The 13,571-nt window shown below is 32.8% G+C and overlaps 1 protein-coding gene across 1 annotated transcript; it reads left to right on the top strand.

Moving 5' to 3' along the window:
• The first annotated feature begins 1,816 nt into the window (after positions 1 to 1,816).
• LOC135958357 (N-acetylgalactosaminyltransferase 4-like) lies at positions 1,817 to 7,623 on the top strand. The gene is made up of 3 exons (XM_065509261.1): positions 1,817 to 2,262; positions 6,123 to 6,894; positions 6,949 to 7,623. Exons 1-3 carry the CDS (start codon positions 1,817 to 1,819, stop codon positions 7,621 to 7,623), a joined length of 1,893 nt encoding a protein of 630 aa, XP_065365333.1.
• Positions 7,624 to 13,571: the final 5,948 nt, after the last annotated feature.

Raw genomic sequence — 13,571 nt, 5'->3', positions numbered from 1 at the left:
TTTTTCCTATAAAAACCTATTCTTTTTTGCATAGTGTTTTAAATACAACTTTATATGGGAAAAATTAGATATTACTTGTTAAAATCGGTTTATATTTGCAAAAGTTATTAATTTTTTTTGAAAAAAAGTTCGAACAAATTTACCTAGTAAATTCAAAATTTTACAAATATATTTTTTCTACAGTTTTTTTTTTTTTATTCATATGCGCTGGGGGAGAAAATACTAAAAATGCTATTAATTAAAAATTGAATAACTTTTACAATTTTAATGTTTTATTAATAACTATATTTCCTATATATGTTGGTATAAAGTTTTATAAACTTTCATATCAAAATAAGCAATGAAAAGCGACTAAAATCAAAAAAGTTGATAAATTTTGTTTTTCTTTTAGATATTCTTAAGAAAAACAATACTTATAACTTACAAATGTATAAAAAACTGCAAGTAATTTTAAAGCGTAATCAGTTTTCTTTCTTTCGTAGCACCGTGTAATCATTTATCCTTTAGTCTAAAGAACCTAAAAAAAATGATTCTCTTTCCCAAAAATGTTTTAATTTACAAACAAAACACATAACTTTAAAGGTATATTTTTGCAGTGTAGAGTGCAGAAACAATATTAAATTATTTTAAAGGAAAAGTTGGTCAATTAAGATCAACCTAAAACACTTTACAGTATTAATATTTAAATAGTTGTAATGTCTTTATATTGCTGCTGAGAAAAGGTTTTTAAAGAGATAAAATCAATTTGAAGTAAACTTAATAATTTAAAGTTGTTTTAAACCATTTGCTTACAAGATAAATTAAGTTAAGGGACAACTAAATACCAAAACGAGTTCTTCAACTTATTATGAAACCATAAGGTGTTGTTATTCCAATATAAAATTTGCACCAATTCTAAAATTCAATCCTAAAATCCCTTCTCCAGCATAACGTGGAGCGATACCAAAAAATGGCTTCAGGCCCGTCTTTGGCCAAACAATCGATCTATAAGTTTCCAACATGGCTCAACATGGATCACATACCTAGCACAATACGACCTGAGTTCGTTCATTGATGAAACGCAGTCAATGACGACACTCGACCTTTCTTCATAACAAAATGCTGTTGATAATATTGCACCAAAGTTATTTAATTTTATTTATTTAGACTACCAAAACTAACATAAAAACCTATAACAGCTTCAATATTTTGTATCTAGCTAAATAAAAAAAGAACATTCAAACATTTCTGTGGAGTTTGGACAAAACATCTTAGTTTTTTTGTAATAAAACTAACTTTTCAAAACGATCCCTTTACACTAATCTGCTTCTTCTTACGAATATTAGTTTCTGAGCTATCATAAAAAAAACTTATTTGGAGTTGTTGTTGATTTGTTTTTGACACAACAACTTAATTCGCAAAAACTGTTGAATTTATCGATAATTATTTATCCTTTGTATAATTCTTTGAGATAAATAATAAAGTTCTTCAAGGTCAAATAATAAAATATTGATCGATAAATTCAACAGTTTTTGGGCTCTCCTGAAAAATTTGAAAATTCCACTTAAGTTGTTTTGTCAAAAGTTCACAGATTTTCTTATCACATCTATCTACCTACCTACATTTATAATGTGTAAAAATAGAAAATTACTTAAGTAAATTAAAAAATAAACACAAAAATAACTAAAAACATTGAAAAACTAGCTATCAATGCCATCATTTCTTCTAGATTTTAAACAATCTATCAAGAATCAATCAGTTAGTTTTAGACAATAAGAAAGTTAAGTTGCACGTAGCTCCCTGTGAACTTATACAAGAAAATAATAATAAAAAAAACATGAAGACCCGCTACCTTAAACGTATAGTGAAAAATATCATAATATTCGTCATAACTCTTGTAGTTCTATCGATTGTAACCATTAAAGTGGTGGAACAGCGTTTAGCTAAAGAAGATGAAGAAGCTTCAACAATGATGCGTAGAGCTAGACCGCCCAATGTGCGATCTGTGCCACGTGGTATTTTAGATCTAACACAATTTTACGACATCAATGTACCATTTCGTTTGCCCGAGTTGAAGGGCCCCAAACGAGATTGGCATGACTGGGCAGCTCTTAACAGAGATCAACATCGTACGGGATTGGGTGAACGTGGCATGCCGGCTTATATTACCGATGAATCACAAAAAGAATTGGAGCATGAAATGTCCATGGATAATGGCTTTAATGCTTTACTGTCCGATTATATATCGGTCAATCGTTCGGTACCCGATGTGCGCAGAGATGAGTAAGTTATTTTTGTTATTTTGTTTGAATTATCTGTGGTGTTATTTAGAAGGTTGTGCATTATAGGAAGCCGGAAGATGTAGTAGTTTAAAGATACCTGGGTGTGTATCTTATCTATAGTTGTATCGTAAAGTGATAAGTGTTGTAGAATTCAGAGATATTAGAAATGCTCGTAGATAAAAAATCGAAATGTTGTCATGCATAAGTATATCAGACATGTTTAAGAGTCATTTGTTGTACATAGAAGTATCAACAGTTTTTGATTTTTATATGCAAAAAAACATGTAGTATGTAGGAAAAGTAATATAACAGGAACATTTTTAAAATGTGTTCCACAATCTCTAGTTCTAAAATGGCTATAAACAGAACTTCTTCGGATTATTTAATATCGCAACCACTTCTAGATGCAACAATATTGTGATTCTTACCCTAGGTGTCCACGTAGCAATTTGCATTGCTTAGCACAAGCAAAAAACGTCAACAGAACAACAGCATAGCAATTGCTGATTATGTTAGGTATTTTTCTTATATTTTCTGTGGATGGATGTTTTCCACTAATTTCTTTGTTTTTTTTTACTTTTGGTACTTAAATATATTAAATGTGTATGCATTATTCACACTGACTCATAGAAAGAAGAAATTTGACATTAATTACAATTTAAATGAGCAATCATTGCGCAATTTATTCCTACATATGACAATTTGCGGTCTAAACATAGCAAATGTTATGGGCGCAATCAAATTTGACAATTGCGGCAATAAATATTGCTACGTGTAGACCGAAGGTTAAGCAAAGATCATTGATTCCATTAAAGGAATGAAATAATGACTTCGTAACGATTCCGTAGAACTTGTTCCAAGAATACAATAAATTAAGCCAGGTGCAATTAGCGTTTCTATTAAAATACCGTTTCAGCTAAACTGCCGATTCCTTTAAAAATTTCAAGAGAAGCCAATATTTGTGAGTCTCCTGAAGGGTAGATATAAACATTGGCCCATAATCATAGTCAGAAATAAAGAATACTTTAAGAGAATTAAACTCGACTTTACTCAAGAGTGGACTTTAGGTCTATCATAGACAAGTTAAAGTATACTTCTGACGTTGAAGTCGACTTTAAATATAAAACTAGCTGAAGCTGTTATTAACTCGTTTAACAACAGCATCAGGTGTTCTTCACCAAGTAAAAAAGTTCGGCAGAAAGTAAAAAATGTTTAAGTTACAAGATATTGGTAGAGATTTTGCAATTATTGAACAGTTATCAATAAAATTAGTACCAAAATATTCTAATTATGATATTCATCTTATATATTTCATTTTTCCACAACAAACTACTTTTTTTTAGTTGTCCCGGTTACTTTTATTGTTTACCTTTTTTGTTATTTTTTAAATTTTGTATTTCAGCTGTTCAGCGTTGCCACTTGTCTGTATTTTGTTGTATATTGTATGAAAACATTTTCTACATTGGCGGTGGCACCCAGTTAAAGTCGGTTCAATTTAAAACAGACTTTAATTTTGACTATAGTTGCAAAATAATTAAAAGCAGGTTTTTATTTTAAAGTTGTTTCTAAAAAGAACCGACTTTAGTGTTTGACTATGATTATGGGCCAATGTACAATTATGTACAAGTTTTTATATTCATTGAGAACCTTAGAAGCAGAGGATTAACATTTAAAAAAAAAATTGTGTCGTACAGTTTTAAAAATAACATTTAAAATAAAAACCACAAATTTCATTATTTAGAGATTTTTTGTGAAGAAATATTTGAAATTCCAATTAGTGCAAAATTCAAACGAATTAAGATATCGTAATAAAATTTGGAACTTGTATAGATCAAAAGATCCTTCAATTAATGTGTTGAAAACTTTAACCATTGTCTTCACTTAAAGATCGAAATTTCTAAAACGGGGAAAATGTATTCAAAAATTTAGCTGACTGATTTACCATGTGATATCTTATTAGCTTTGGTATATTTAAGTCATTCAAATATTTGATTTCTTTTATCTGGGCTTTGCGTTTTTAGAAATTTAAAACTAGATATTAAAAATGTGGAATTCACAACGCGGTTTTCATCATTAATAACTTATAAATCATTTTGAAGGGTATATATTAGGGTGGTCCCGTTTATATGGAGAAAAAATAAGGTATCGATGTTCCCGCCTAAAATGAAAATTTGATTCATTCTTTTACATTTTTTACATTTTTTCCATATTTCTTCCAAAGGAAGTATATGTAAATTTGGCATCATATGAAAGGTCTTTGAGAGACGCATTCAATTGGTTATAAGAAATTTAAAAAAAAAAATAATTTTTAATTTAAAAATTTTCTACAAAATTTTAGTTTTTTTAATTTGTTCATAGAATTTATTCAAATTCATAGATGAAATTTCTTGATCATAAATTTCACCGAAATGGTTTTCTCGTTTTTTTTTAAATTTAGTCTAGTTCAATGTTTATACAAATTTGTTTAAACCTAATTTCATCCCTATCTGACATTCTCTGTATACTCAATTCATAGCATATGTAAAGGGCATCAAAATAACTCAAATTTTATAAGCTTTCATTAGTATACTATATATATATATACTACGAATATTTAAATTTAAGCTAAAACATTTACTATACATCGCGCTATAATGATTATTTTAATGTTATTCCTTTGGAATGTTGTCATCATTGGGAGGTACTCAAGCTGCATTCATCCAAAAGCATGGAAATTGGGTTCAATTCGAATTGAAACCGATAGGCCTTGAAAGACGAAATTGCATGTCCGAAATGCTGCTTGAACGCTAGAAAAGTAAATAATTTTTGCACCGAATCATTACCTGAGATGAAAAATGGATCCATTACGATAACCCGAAGCGTAAGAGAGCGTTTGTGAAGCCCGGCAAACCAGCCGAAACGACACCAAAGCAAAATAAACATGGCGTTAAAGTAATTCTCTGTATTTCCTGGTACCCAAAGGGTGCTATCTGTTATGAGCTCCTGAAATATAGGCAGACCATCACAAGGAACCTGTACCGAATGCAACTGATTCATTTGAATCAGCCGAAAAGTGCCCAGAATATGCGGCCAGACATGAACTCTTAATATTCCATCACGACAACGGTCGGCCACATGTTGCAATACCTGTTAAAAAGTATTTAGTAAGGAGTGGTTGGTATGTATTGGCTCACCCGCCTTATAGCCCAGACCTTGCCCCGGCCAACTACTATTTTTTTCGATCGATGCAGAACATTCTCTCTGGGATTCGCCTCTTTTTGGAACAGAGCATCCGATATTGGCTTGATTCGTTTTTGGCCCCAAAATATGAGCAATACTTTTGGCGCGGAATCTTTATATTGTCAGAAAGATGGAAAAAGTTTATAGCTAACAATGGCCAATACATTGAACCTATAGTAGGCCCGTGGGGAGGAACTAACCCATGTAAATACAAATTAACTCAAAAACACAACAGCACTGATCTTCAATCGTTCACGAGCTACCGAATCATTTCACAAAATAAAAACTTATTTAAACACTGCGCGATACAGAAGTAATCCAAATTACCTCCATTATCACAATGGCTGGTTATATGTTAATTTATAGTTATAGTGTCGGTTAAAATAATTTTTGTATGAAAAATGTCAGTATATCTTTTGGTTAAAACATATACATTGTGATAATGGGGATTAGCGTTATATTTTAACCATTTTGAATCGATAGCCAACCTTAATAATTCGATAATTCTATAATTCTTTATATTCCGGAGCTTGTTATAAGCAAACTCTACTGCATTATAAAGAAATTTAAAGTATTTTTTTAATTGTTACCAAATTGTTACGAAAATAGAGCAAATTTTATAAAAGTTCCTATTTATTTCAGATGTCACAAAAAGCTGTACTCCATGTATTTACCCACCACAAGTGTGGTCATACCATTTTACAATGAATACTTCAGTGTACTTATACGAACACTGCACAGCATAAAGAATCGCACACCACCCGAGCTATTGCGTGAAATAATTATAGTAGATGATTACAGTGATCGTGAATATTTGAAACAGCAATTGGAAGATTATGTGGCCAATTACTTCAAGGATTTGGTGAAAATTGTCAGACTCAAGGAAAGAACTGGATTGATAGGAGCCCGTTTGGCTGGAGCCCGCAAAGCCACTGGAGATGTCTTGGTATTTTTTGATTCTCACATAGAATGTAACTACAATTGGCTGCCACCTTTGCTGGAACCTATTGCCTTGAATAAACGCATATCCACCTGTCCCATAGTAGATGGTATTGATCATGCCACTTTTGCTTATAATGGTGGTTACCAGGAAGGTTCGAGAGGAGCATTTGATTGGAATTTGATCTATAAACAAATGCCCATATTGGAGATTGATTCAGCAGATCGCACAGATCCCTATCGTAATCCCATAATGATGGGTGGTTTGTTTGCCATAAGTAGAGAGTTTTTCTGGGAGTTGGGTGGCTATGATGAGGGTTTGGATATTTGGGGTGCTGAGCAATATGAGTTGAGCTTTAAAATTTGGATGTGTGGTGGCTTGTTGTGTGATGTGCCCTGCTCTAGAGTGGCTCATGTCTTTCGGGGACCCATGAATGGCAGACCAAGTCCTAGGAACTATAGTTTTGTGGCCAGGGTAAGTATGTTTTATGGAACTAAACTATATCTGCTAATTAATGTGTTTTTCTAGAACCATAAACGTTTGGCTGAAGTGTGGATGGATGAATATGCCCAATATGTGTATGATCATGAACCAGGTACTTATGAGGACTTGGATGCTGGCGATTTATCGAAACAAATCGCATTGCGTAATAAACTGCAATGTAAACCTTTCAAATGGTTTTTAGAAGTTATAGCTCCTGATATATTGAAAACCTTTCCCCCCGTTCTACCACCCGACTTTGCTTCGGGTGTCATACAAAGTGTAGCTTTTCCTCAATACTGTATCGATTCTATGGGAGGTGCCAGTAATACGGCCATTGGTCTTTTCATGTGTGCCGCAAATAAAACTCATCCTCAACCCACTCAATTTTGGAGTCTCAGCTATATAAGGGACATACGTAAAAAATCACAAGATATATGTTTGGATGTCCATGAAAGTCCCAACAATGCCACCATATGGATGTGGTCTTGCCACAATTCTGGTGGCAATCAATTCTGGTCTTATGATCTTAAAGAACAAATGATTATTCATGGCACCAAAAAAGCTGCCTGTATGGAGGCTTTTGTTGAAGATGGCAAATTGGCAGTATATGTGAATCCTTGCGATAAAATGAATCCCCGAATGAAGTGGATATTTGGAAATGTAAATGCTACAGCTTTCGAAGATTTTTGGGAGGGAGTGAAATTGGAGGAGGATGACTAATAAATTTACTATTTTAATATAATTTAAGTTGTTTTTGTAAAAGTCCTTTAAATGGCCATAAAACACTTCCACTTGCATCACATTAAGGGAATTATCCTAATTGTCTGGAATTTGTATTCAACTGAACCTAGAAAACATTAACGTGCTCATCTCTGACATTCTTTTGGCGTTTAATAACAACATAAAAACTGAATATAAAACCCATTTTATAACCTTTAAACAGCTTTGCTCGTGTTTCATTTTTTCTTTTCATTTCTTTTACTTCCTGCGCTAATTATTTCTTATGTCTACTGCCATTCTTAAATGTTGGGGCACATTACGCGTATGTTACTGCTTGGCAGTTAATGTGAACCTTGTCTCATTAGTGCAATTAAACAGGTGCTCAAAATGTTAAATTTTTCCTGCGCCAGATTAAATACTCTTACATCAGACAGGATGATACTTAACTAAAAAAAACGACTCATCTTCCGCATCTTCCTCATCTCAGCAGTTACATTTTTATGGGTGTTGATGTGTTTTTTAATCTGTATATAAAATAAGAAATTCTTTGTTACACTAATGTAACGGAAATGTTACAAGAAATTGAAATTGGCATCGTGATAGAGCAGGGGGATGATTGCAAGTTAATGTTTTGCCACTTCCACTTTCATTGAGTTGACTGACTATTCGCTTAAGGTCAAAATTCCATTAGTATGTATTTTTATACATTACGTTGTTTTCCTGATCCCTGCAAGGCAGCAAATAAAAGAAATAATGCCATCCTCGTCGACATCATCATCATTAAAAGTGCTAATCCCTTAAATCATGCTCTTGTATTTGTTATATCAAATTTTATGAAATTCTTCACACGTGTTCATTCGGAAAATGTTAATTTTTCATGTTCAAATTTGTTGGCGTTGATGTTTTGGTGGATACAATTCTTTTGTTGAATATCAAATCGTTTAATTTGCTGAGCAGGATAATTAGTAGAAATAAGTGTTTCGAATAAAACTAACAGAAAGTCCCAATTTACAATTTGAAAAGATAAGTAAATTGTTAACTTAAGTACATACAAGAATTTTTGAAGGGGTTATTATCTTCCATTGAATAATTGGTTGGAGTTTATTTTGTGGAGTATAGATCTCTGGTTTTTCTTACTAACGGGGTAAATCGCAACACGCATTCAATAAAGTAGATTTGATAAGATCAAACTCCTTAATGATATTTAATAGCCAGATCAATACTAGATGCTAGTAAAACGTGTACTAAATCCAATATGATGCTCTCAGGTGTCCATAAAGGTTATCTAGTAGTGTTCCCGACACCTCAAACAGATCGTCCAGTATATATTATTTAACAAGTATGTGTCTTATTAATAGAAGTGCTAGATATTCACAGATTAGAGGAAACACTTTTTCCTTCTGTCCAGGATCGCGGAAGCTGCGACAATTTGTAGAAAGAACTTCTGGTTGCAGTCTAAATCTGCTTGCATGCTAACCGATCACCAAATGATCAGTTCCTATTCAGTTTCACTTCATTTTCTGAGAACTATGAATTTGGAGTAATTTATTGTCTCCCTTATGAAGATAGTGTCTAAAGATTTCGCTTTTAATTGTACTAAGCTGAGACATTAAAAGCCTACCGAAGAACACTAATGTGATGAACAAGCTTTGAACTATGTATGCCTCGCTGATCATCAATACCTGGGCCTGAAACACAATAACCTTATCTGAATACAATCCTAGTTCATCACAGACGATACCAGGGGGTTATTATTTGTTGCGAAAAAAAAATAATTAAATGCTATTATCAAATGCTATTATCATCATTCCATTCCGTTTTGAAGATATACAAACTTTGAAAATCTTATTAGATTCTATAAGAGGCGTAATGTATTCAAGCTTTTAATTTAGGACATAGGAAAACGTATATAAAATCATTACGTGTCCATAAGTTCTAAATCTCCAGCATCCTCTCACTATATTGAAGTACATAGTAATGGGCGGATTACGCCAACTTAAGATGTGCTATTCCTAACTTGTTTTGGCTTCTGTTCTCAAGACTTGCAGTGATACTCTTAACTCTCGATTTTAAAATGGTCACTATACAGCTGCTGATATAAATCTCAGCACATAGATCACCTAGAGCTAGAGCCTGTTGAATTCCGATAGCCGTTACGTCGATGAGAACCTTTTCCATTCCTAGGAAATATATTTCTTAAGTTCAAGTTGTCTTTTAACCTCATGTATGTCGGCGCAAACGTGGGAACTTATAGAACTTAAATATCATTGTTAGGGGAAAATGATATCCGTCAGAAATCAATTTACAACAGCGAATATGTCAAATTAAGTAAACGCATAAAAACACAGATCAGGATTGACAAGAGAAACTATTTTGAACAAATTGGCTTGGAGGCTCAAACGGCATACGAAAAGGGAAATTTAAAGGAACTGTATAGGATCACAAGGAACTTGGCAACTAGCAATATGAAAGGTACCCCACCGGTTATGGAAGAAAATAGCGCGGAAATTAAACATCAAAAAATGATCAGTTGCAAATTTGGAGAAGGCACTTTCAAAGAACTCTAAATATAGTTTACAGTGAATCGAATACTCCAGTAATTAATAGACGACTATTCTTGGATACCAATATAAATTTCAATTCCCCATCCATTGAGGAAATTTGCACGTCAAAATGTACCCTTAAATCCGGTAAAACTGCTGGCAATAACGGACTAACAAACGAATGTTTTAAGGCGGACCCACTGACAACGTCAGAATGAAGGAGTCAATCATCATCAAACTACAGAAGAAAGGAGACAAAAAAAATTGCAATAACTGGCGTGAAATCTCTCTTCTACCAACTGTGTTCAAAAATTTTAATAATATTATTCTAGATCGGATATCGAACTCTTTAAATGATGTTCTATGTAACACACAGACAGCATTTCGACCTAATAGATCAAATAAGTTCGGTGCGTGCCTATATAGAACAAGCTTCGGAGTTCAACACGACAATGTATCTAAGCTTTGTTGCTTATTGAAAAGCATTTGATGCCTTAAAGAGAGAATATATTTGGCTGGCGCTTGAAGCAGAAGTTATTCCTTAATGTTAATGTCAATAGGAAAAGCTATGATGACTCATCCTGCAGCATCCTACATGATGAGGAACTAAGTTATAGCTTTAGAACAGTTTGTGGTGTAAGACAATGGATGTATTATTGGATGAAATGGAAGCAAAGAATATTAGACTGTTGTGGAAGATGAACCAAAAGCTAAGTCATCTTGAATATGCGGACGATGTTGTTCATTTAAGTAATACCGTCAGAGGTGCAGGAGCTCTTAACAACCCTAGCGGACGAGTCAATAGAAGTTGAATTAAAGGCTAACATAAGAAAGACGAAGGTAATGAGAATGAATACACAGAATATCTTAAAACTTACAATAAATTCAAAGGAAACAGATGATGTAACTACTTTTGAATACCTTGGAAGTGTTATCAATGTGGAAGGTGGTACCAAAAGCGATGTGGAAAACAGTTTTGCAATACGATCCAACTCAATTAACATCTCAACTAAAATAAATCTTTTTGATTCATGTTTTAAATCTTCTCTCTTGAGAATTAACGAAAAAGTTACAAACCTTCATCAATAGAATGTCTCCGATACATTTTAAGAATATTAGCATCGTCAACTTACTGGATAGAACTGGACAAATCCATATTGGCATGGAAATAAAAAGGATAAAATGTAGCTGGTTAGGACATACATTGAGTAAAAATACTGATGAAATCCCACACGCAGTATTACAATGGAAACCGCAGGGCACGCGGAGAGTGGTAAGTCCTAAGGAGACATGGAGAAGAACTGTTTGCAGGGAAACAAATAAATCATTTACCCAATTACGATATATAGCTAGAGATAGAACAGAATGGAAGAACTATATCAAAACTATAATTTGAGATTAGACTAAGATCCAATTTTAAATACAAAATTGTAAATATAGAATAGGTACTGTCAATATTACGAGAGTCACGAGGATGCCTCCATCTTCTGTCTTATATTTGAGTTTATTTAAAATGCCCACAATAAGATCAATTAAAAAGGTTAAAAACCTCGAAAGCAACAACTAAAGGATATGGAAGATTGAGTTTTGTAACTCCACCTTTTAACAGTATTATAAAACCATTCCTCTTCTAATAAAATTCCTGAAATTCCAAGGAATTCTCATAATTGCTTTAATTGAAATTTATGAAAATTCTTTCAAATCTCATACAATTAAAATAATAAATACTTATACACATTAACGCACATTCATACACAATAATAAGTATTTATACATATTAATAAGCAAGTATGAGTTTATAGCTCTCATATTAAATTAAAACATAATAATACCATAATTCTTAACAAATTAACGCATTAATTAAAATTTATAAAACCTTAAATCCACAACAATGTAACGCCATGTCAACGCCGAAGTAGTCACATTAAAACAATGAGACAAAAGTATGAAAAATGGGTCTTAAGTTATTAAAACGAGACTTTCATGGTATTGGATTCTCTCATTTAATGTTGTAAAAAATAAAAAAACAAACTTCTCTCTGGCATATAATAAGTTAGTCCTTTTTCATCCTTCTTAAAACTCAAACTAAGACTTTGTGTTGAAAACTTTTCTCAAAATATTGTCATAGAATGTCAAACAATGTCGTGAAAATAACTTTTCAAATCAAATGAAGTAGAGAGGAAGGCTTATAAAAGTTTTGCTAAACATGTGAGTGTGTGTTGTGAAATGTTTTGTAAATTGGGAGTTTGTTATTTGTCAATATGTTTTCATGATGTTTTCTTCAATTATTTTTGAAAAGCTTCTTGTGTTTAGATTGTAAGGGAGGGAGTTTCCTTTTCCTAGTAATGTCTTTATTGTGTTCTAACTGCGATAGTTGTGTGCTGTAGTAGTATTTACTTTTGTGATTTTCTTTATTTTTCTATGTTCGTTCGTCTTATTACTTTATTGTGGCTGGCAAAGTCTAATAATATTATGTTGACTAAGTATTTGTAGTAAGTAGTTGTTAGAAATAAAACTGGTTGGGTAAGAGTGTTAGAAACCAGAGACGCATGGTCGCATATTTGAAGAGACAATTTTCTAATTTGAAAAACTGTTTCCTTTTTGTACTGTCCCTGGATTCTTGTCAATACTTTAATACTTTTTTGCTCTCATTATCATACTTTTTTTCATCTTCATCGTTGTCTTCAACTTCCAATTCAACATTGATGTCGTAAAATGGCATTAAGTAATAATCACGTTAACATCCTTTGAGAATTTATGGAATTATGAAATATTTATATGCACGTGTGTGTATGCATATGTTTGAGTATGTATTGTACATGTACTTATGTACCCAGCAGTTCTAACTAGTGATTTTACTCTTACATATCCTAAGCAGGGGGTCAATTGACCCTTTTTGATTATAATGATCTGTCTGATACCTGGTCCAAAGTAGACAACTCATTGGATTGACATACCGGTTACATAGAGTCAGTTACCTTACTACTACTACTACTAACTGGTTACTTGAACGTGTACGCTAGGGTGCTTTTAAAAAATCGAAGTCGGATTTTTTTTTGGACCAGTGGCACGGGTTAACATCTTCCTATTGTGCTCAAGCTTTGGCACCCCCCTAAAGAAACATTTTAGGGGGTGCCCCCAAAAAACTTCTGACATTTTTTTTACCCTATGAGATAAAACCACACTAGTGTACGCGTGCTAATTTACATCAAATAGTCAGTTAAAAAGACATCTCATAGACAGTCCAATAACCGATTGCTTGTAAACAAACCTTCCTCCGACAACTCTCCAATAGATTATTTCTGGTGGCTAAAATAAGTACTTTCTAAAGTACAGTACAAAATAAACATTTAAAGTGACTACACTATAGATTACTTATAGACACTAAAGTGACAATTGACTTCA

Source organism: Calliphora vicina, chromosome 4, assembly GCF_958450345.1.
Source record: "Calliphora vicina chromosome 4, idCalVici1.1, whole genome shotgun sequence".
Lineage (NCBI taxonomy): Eukaryota > Metazoa > Arthropoda > Insecta > Diptera > Calliphoridae > Calliphora > Calliphora vicina.
This window is presented reverse-complemented; position numbering and strand designations above follow the sequence as displayed.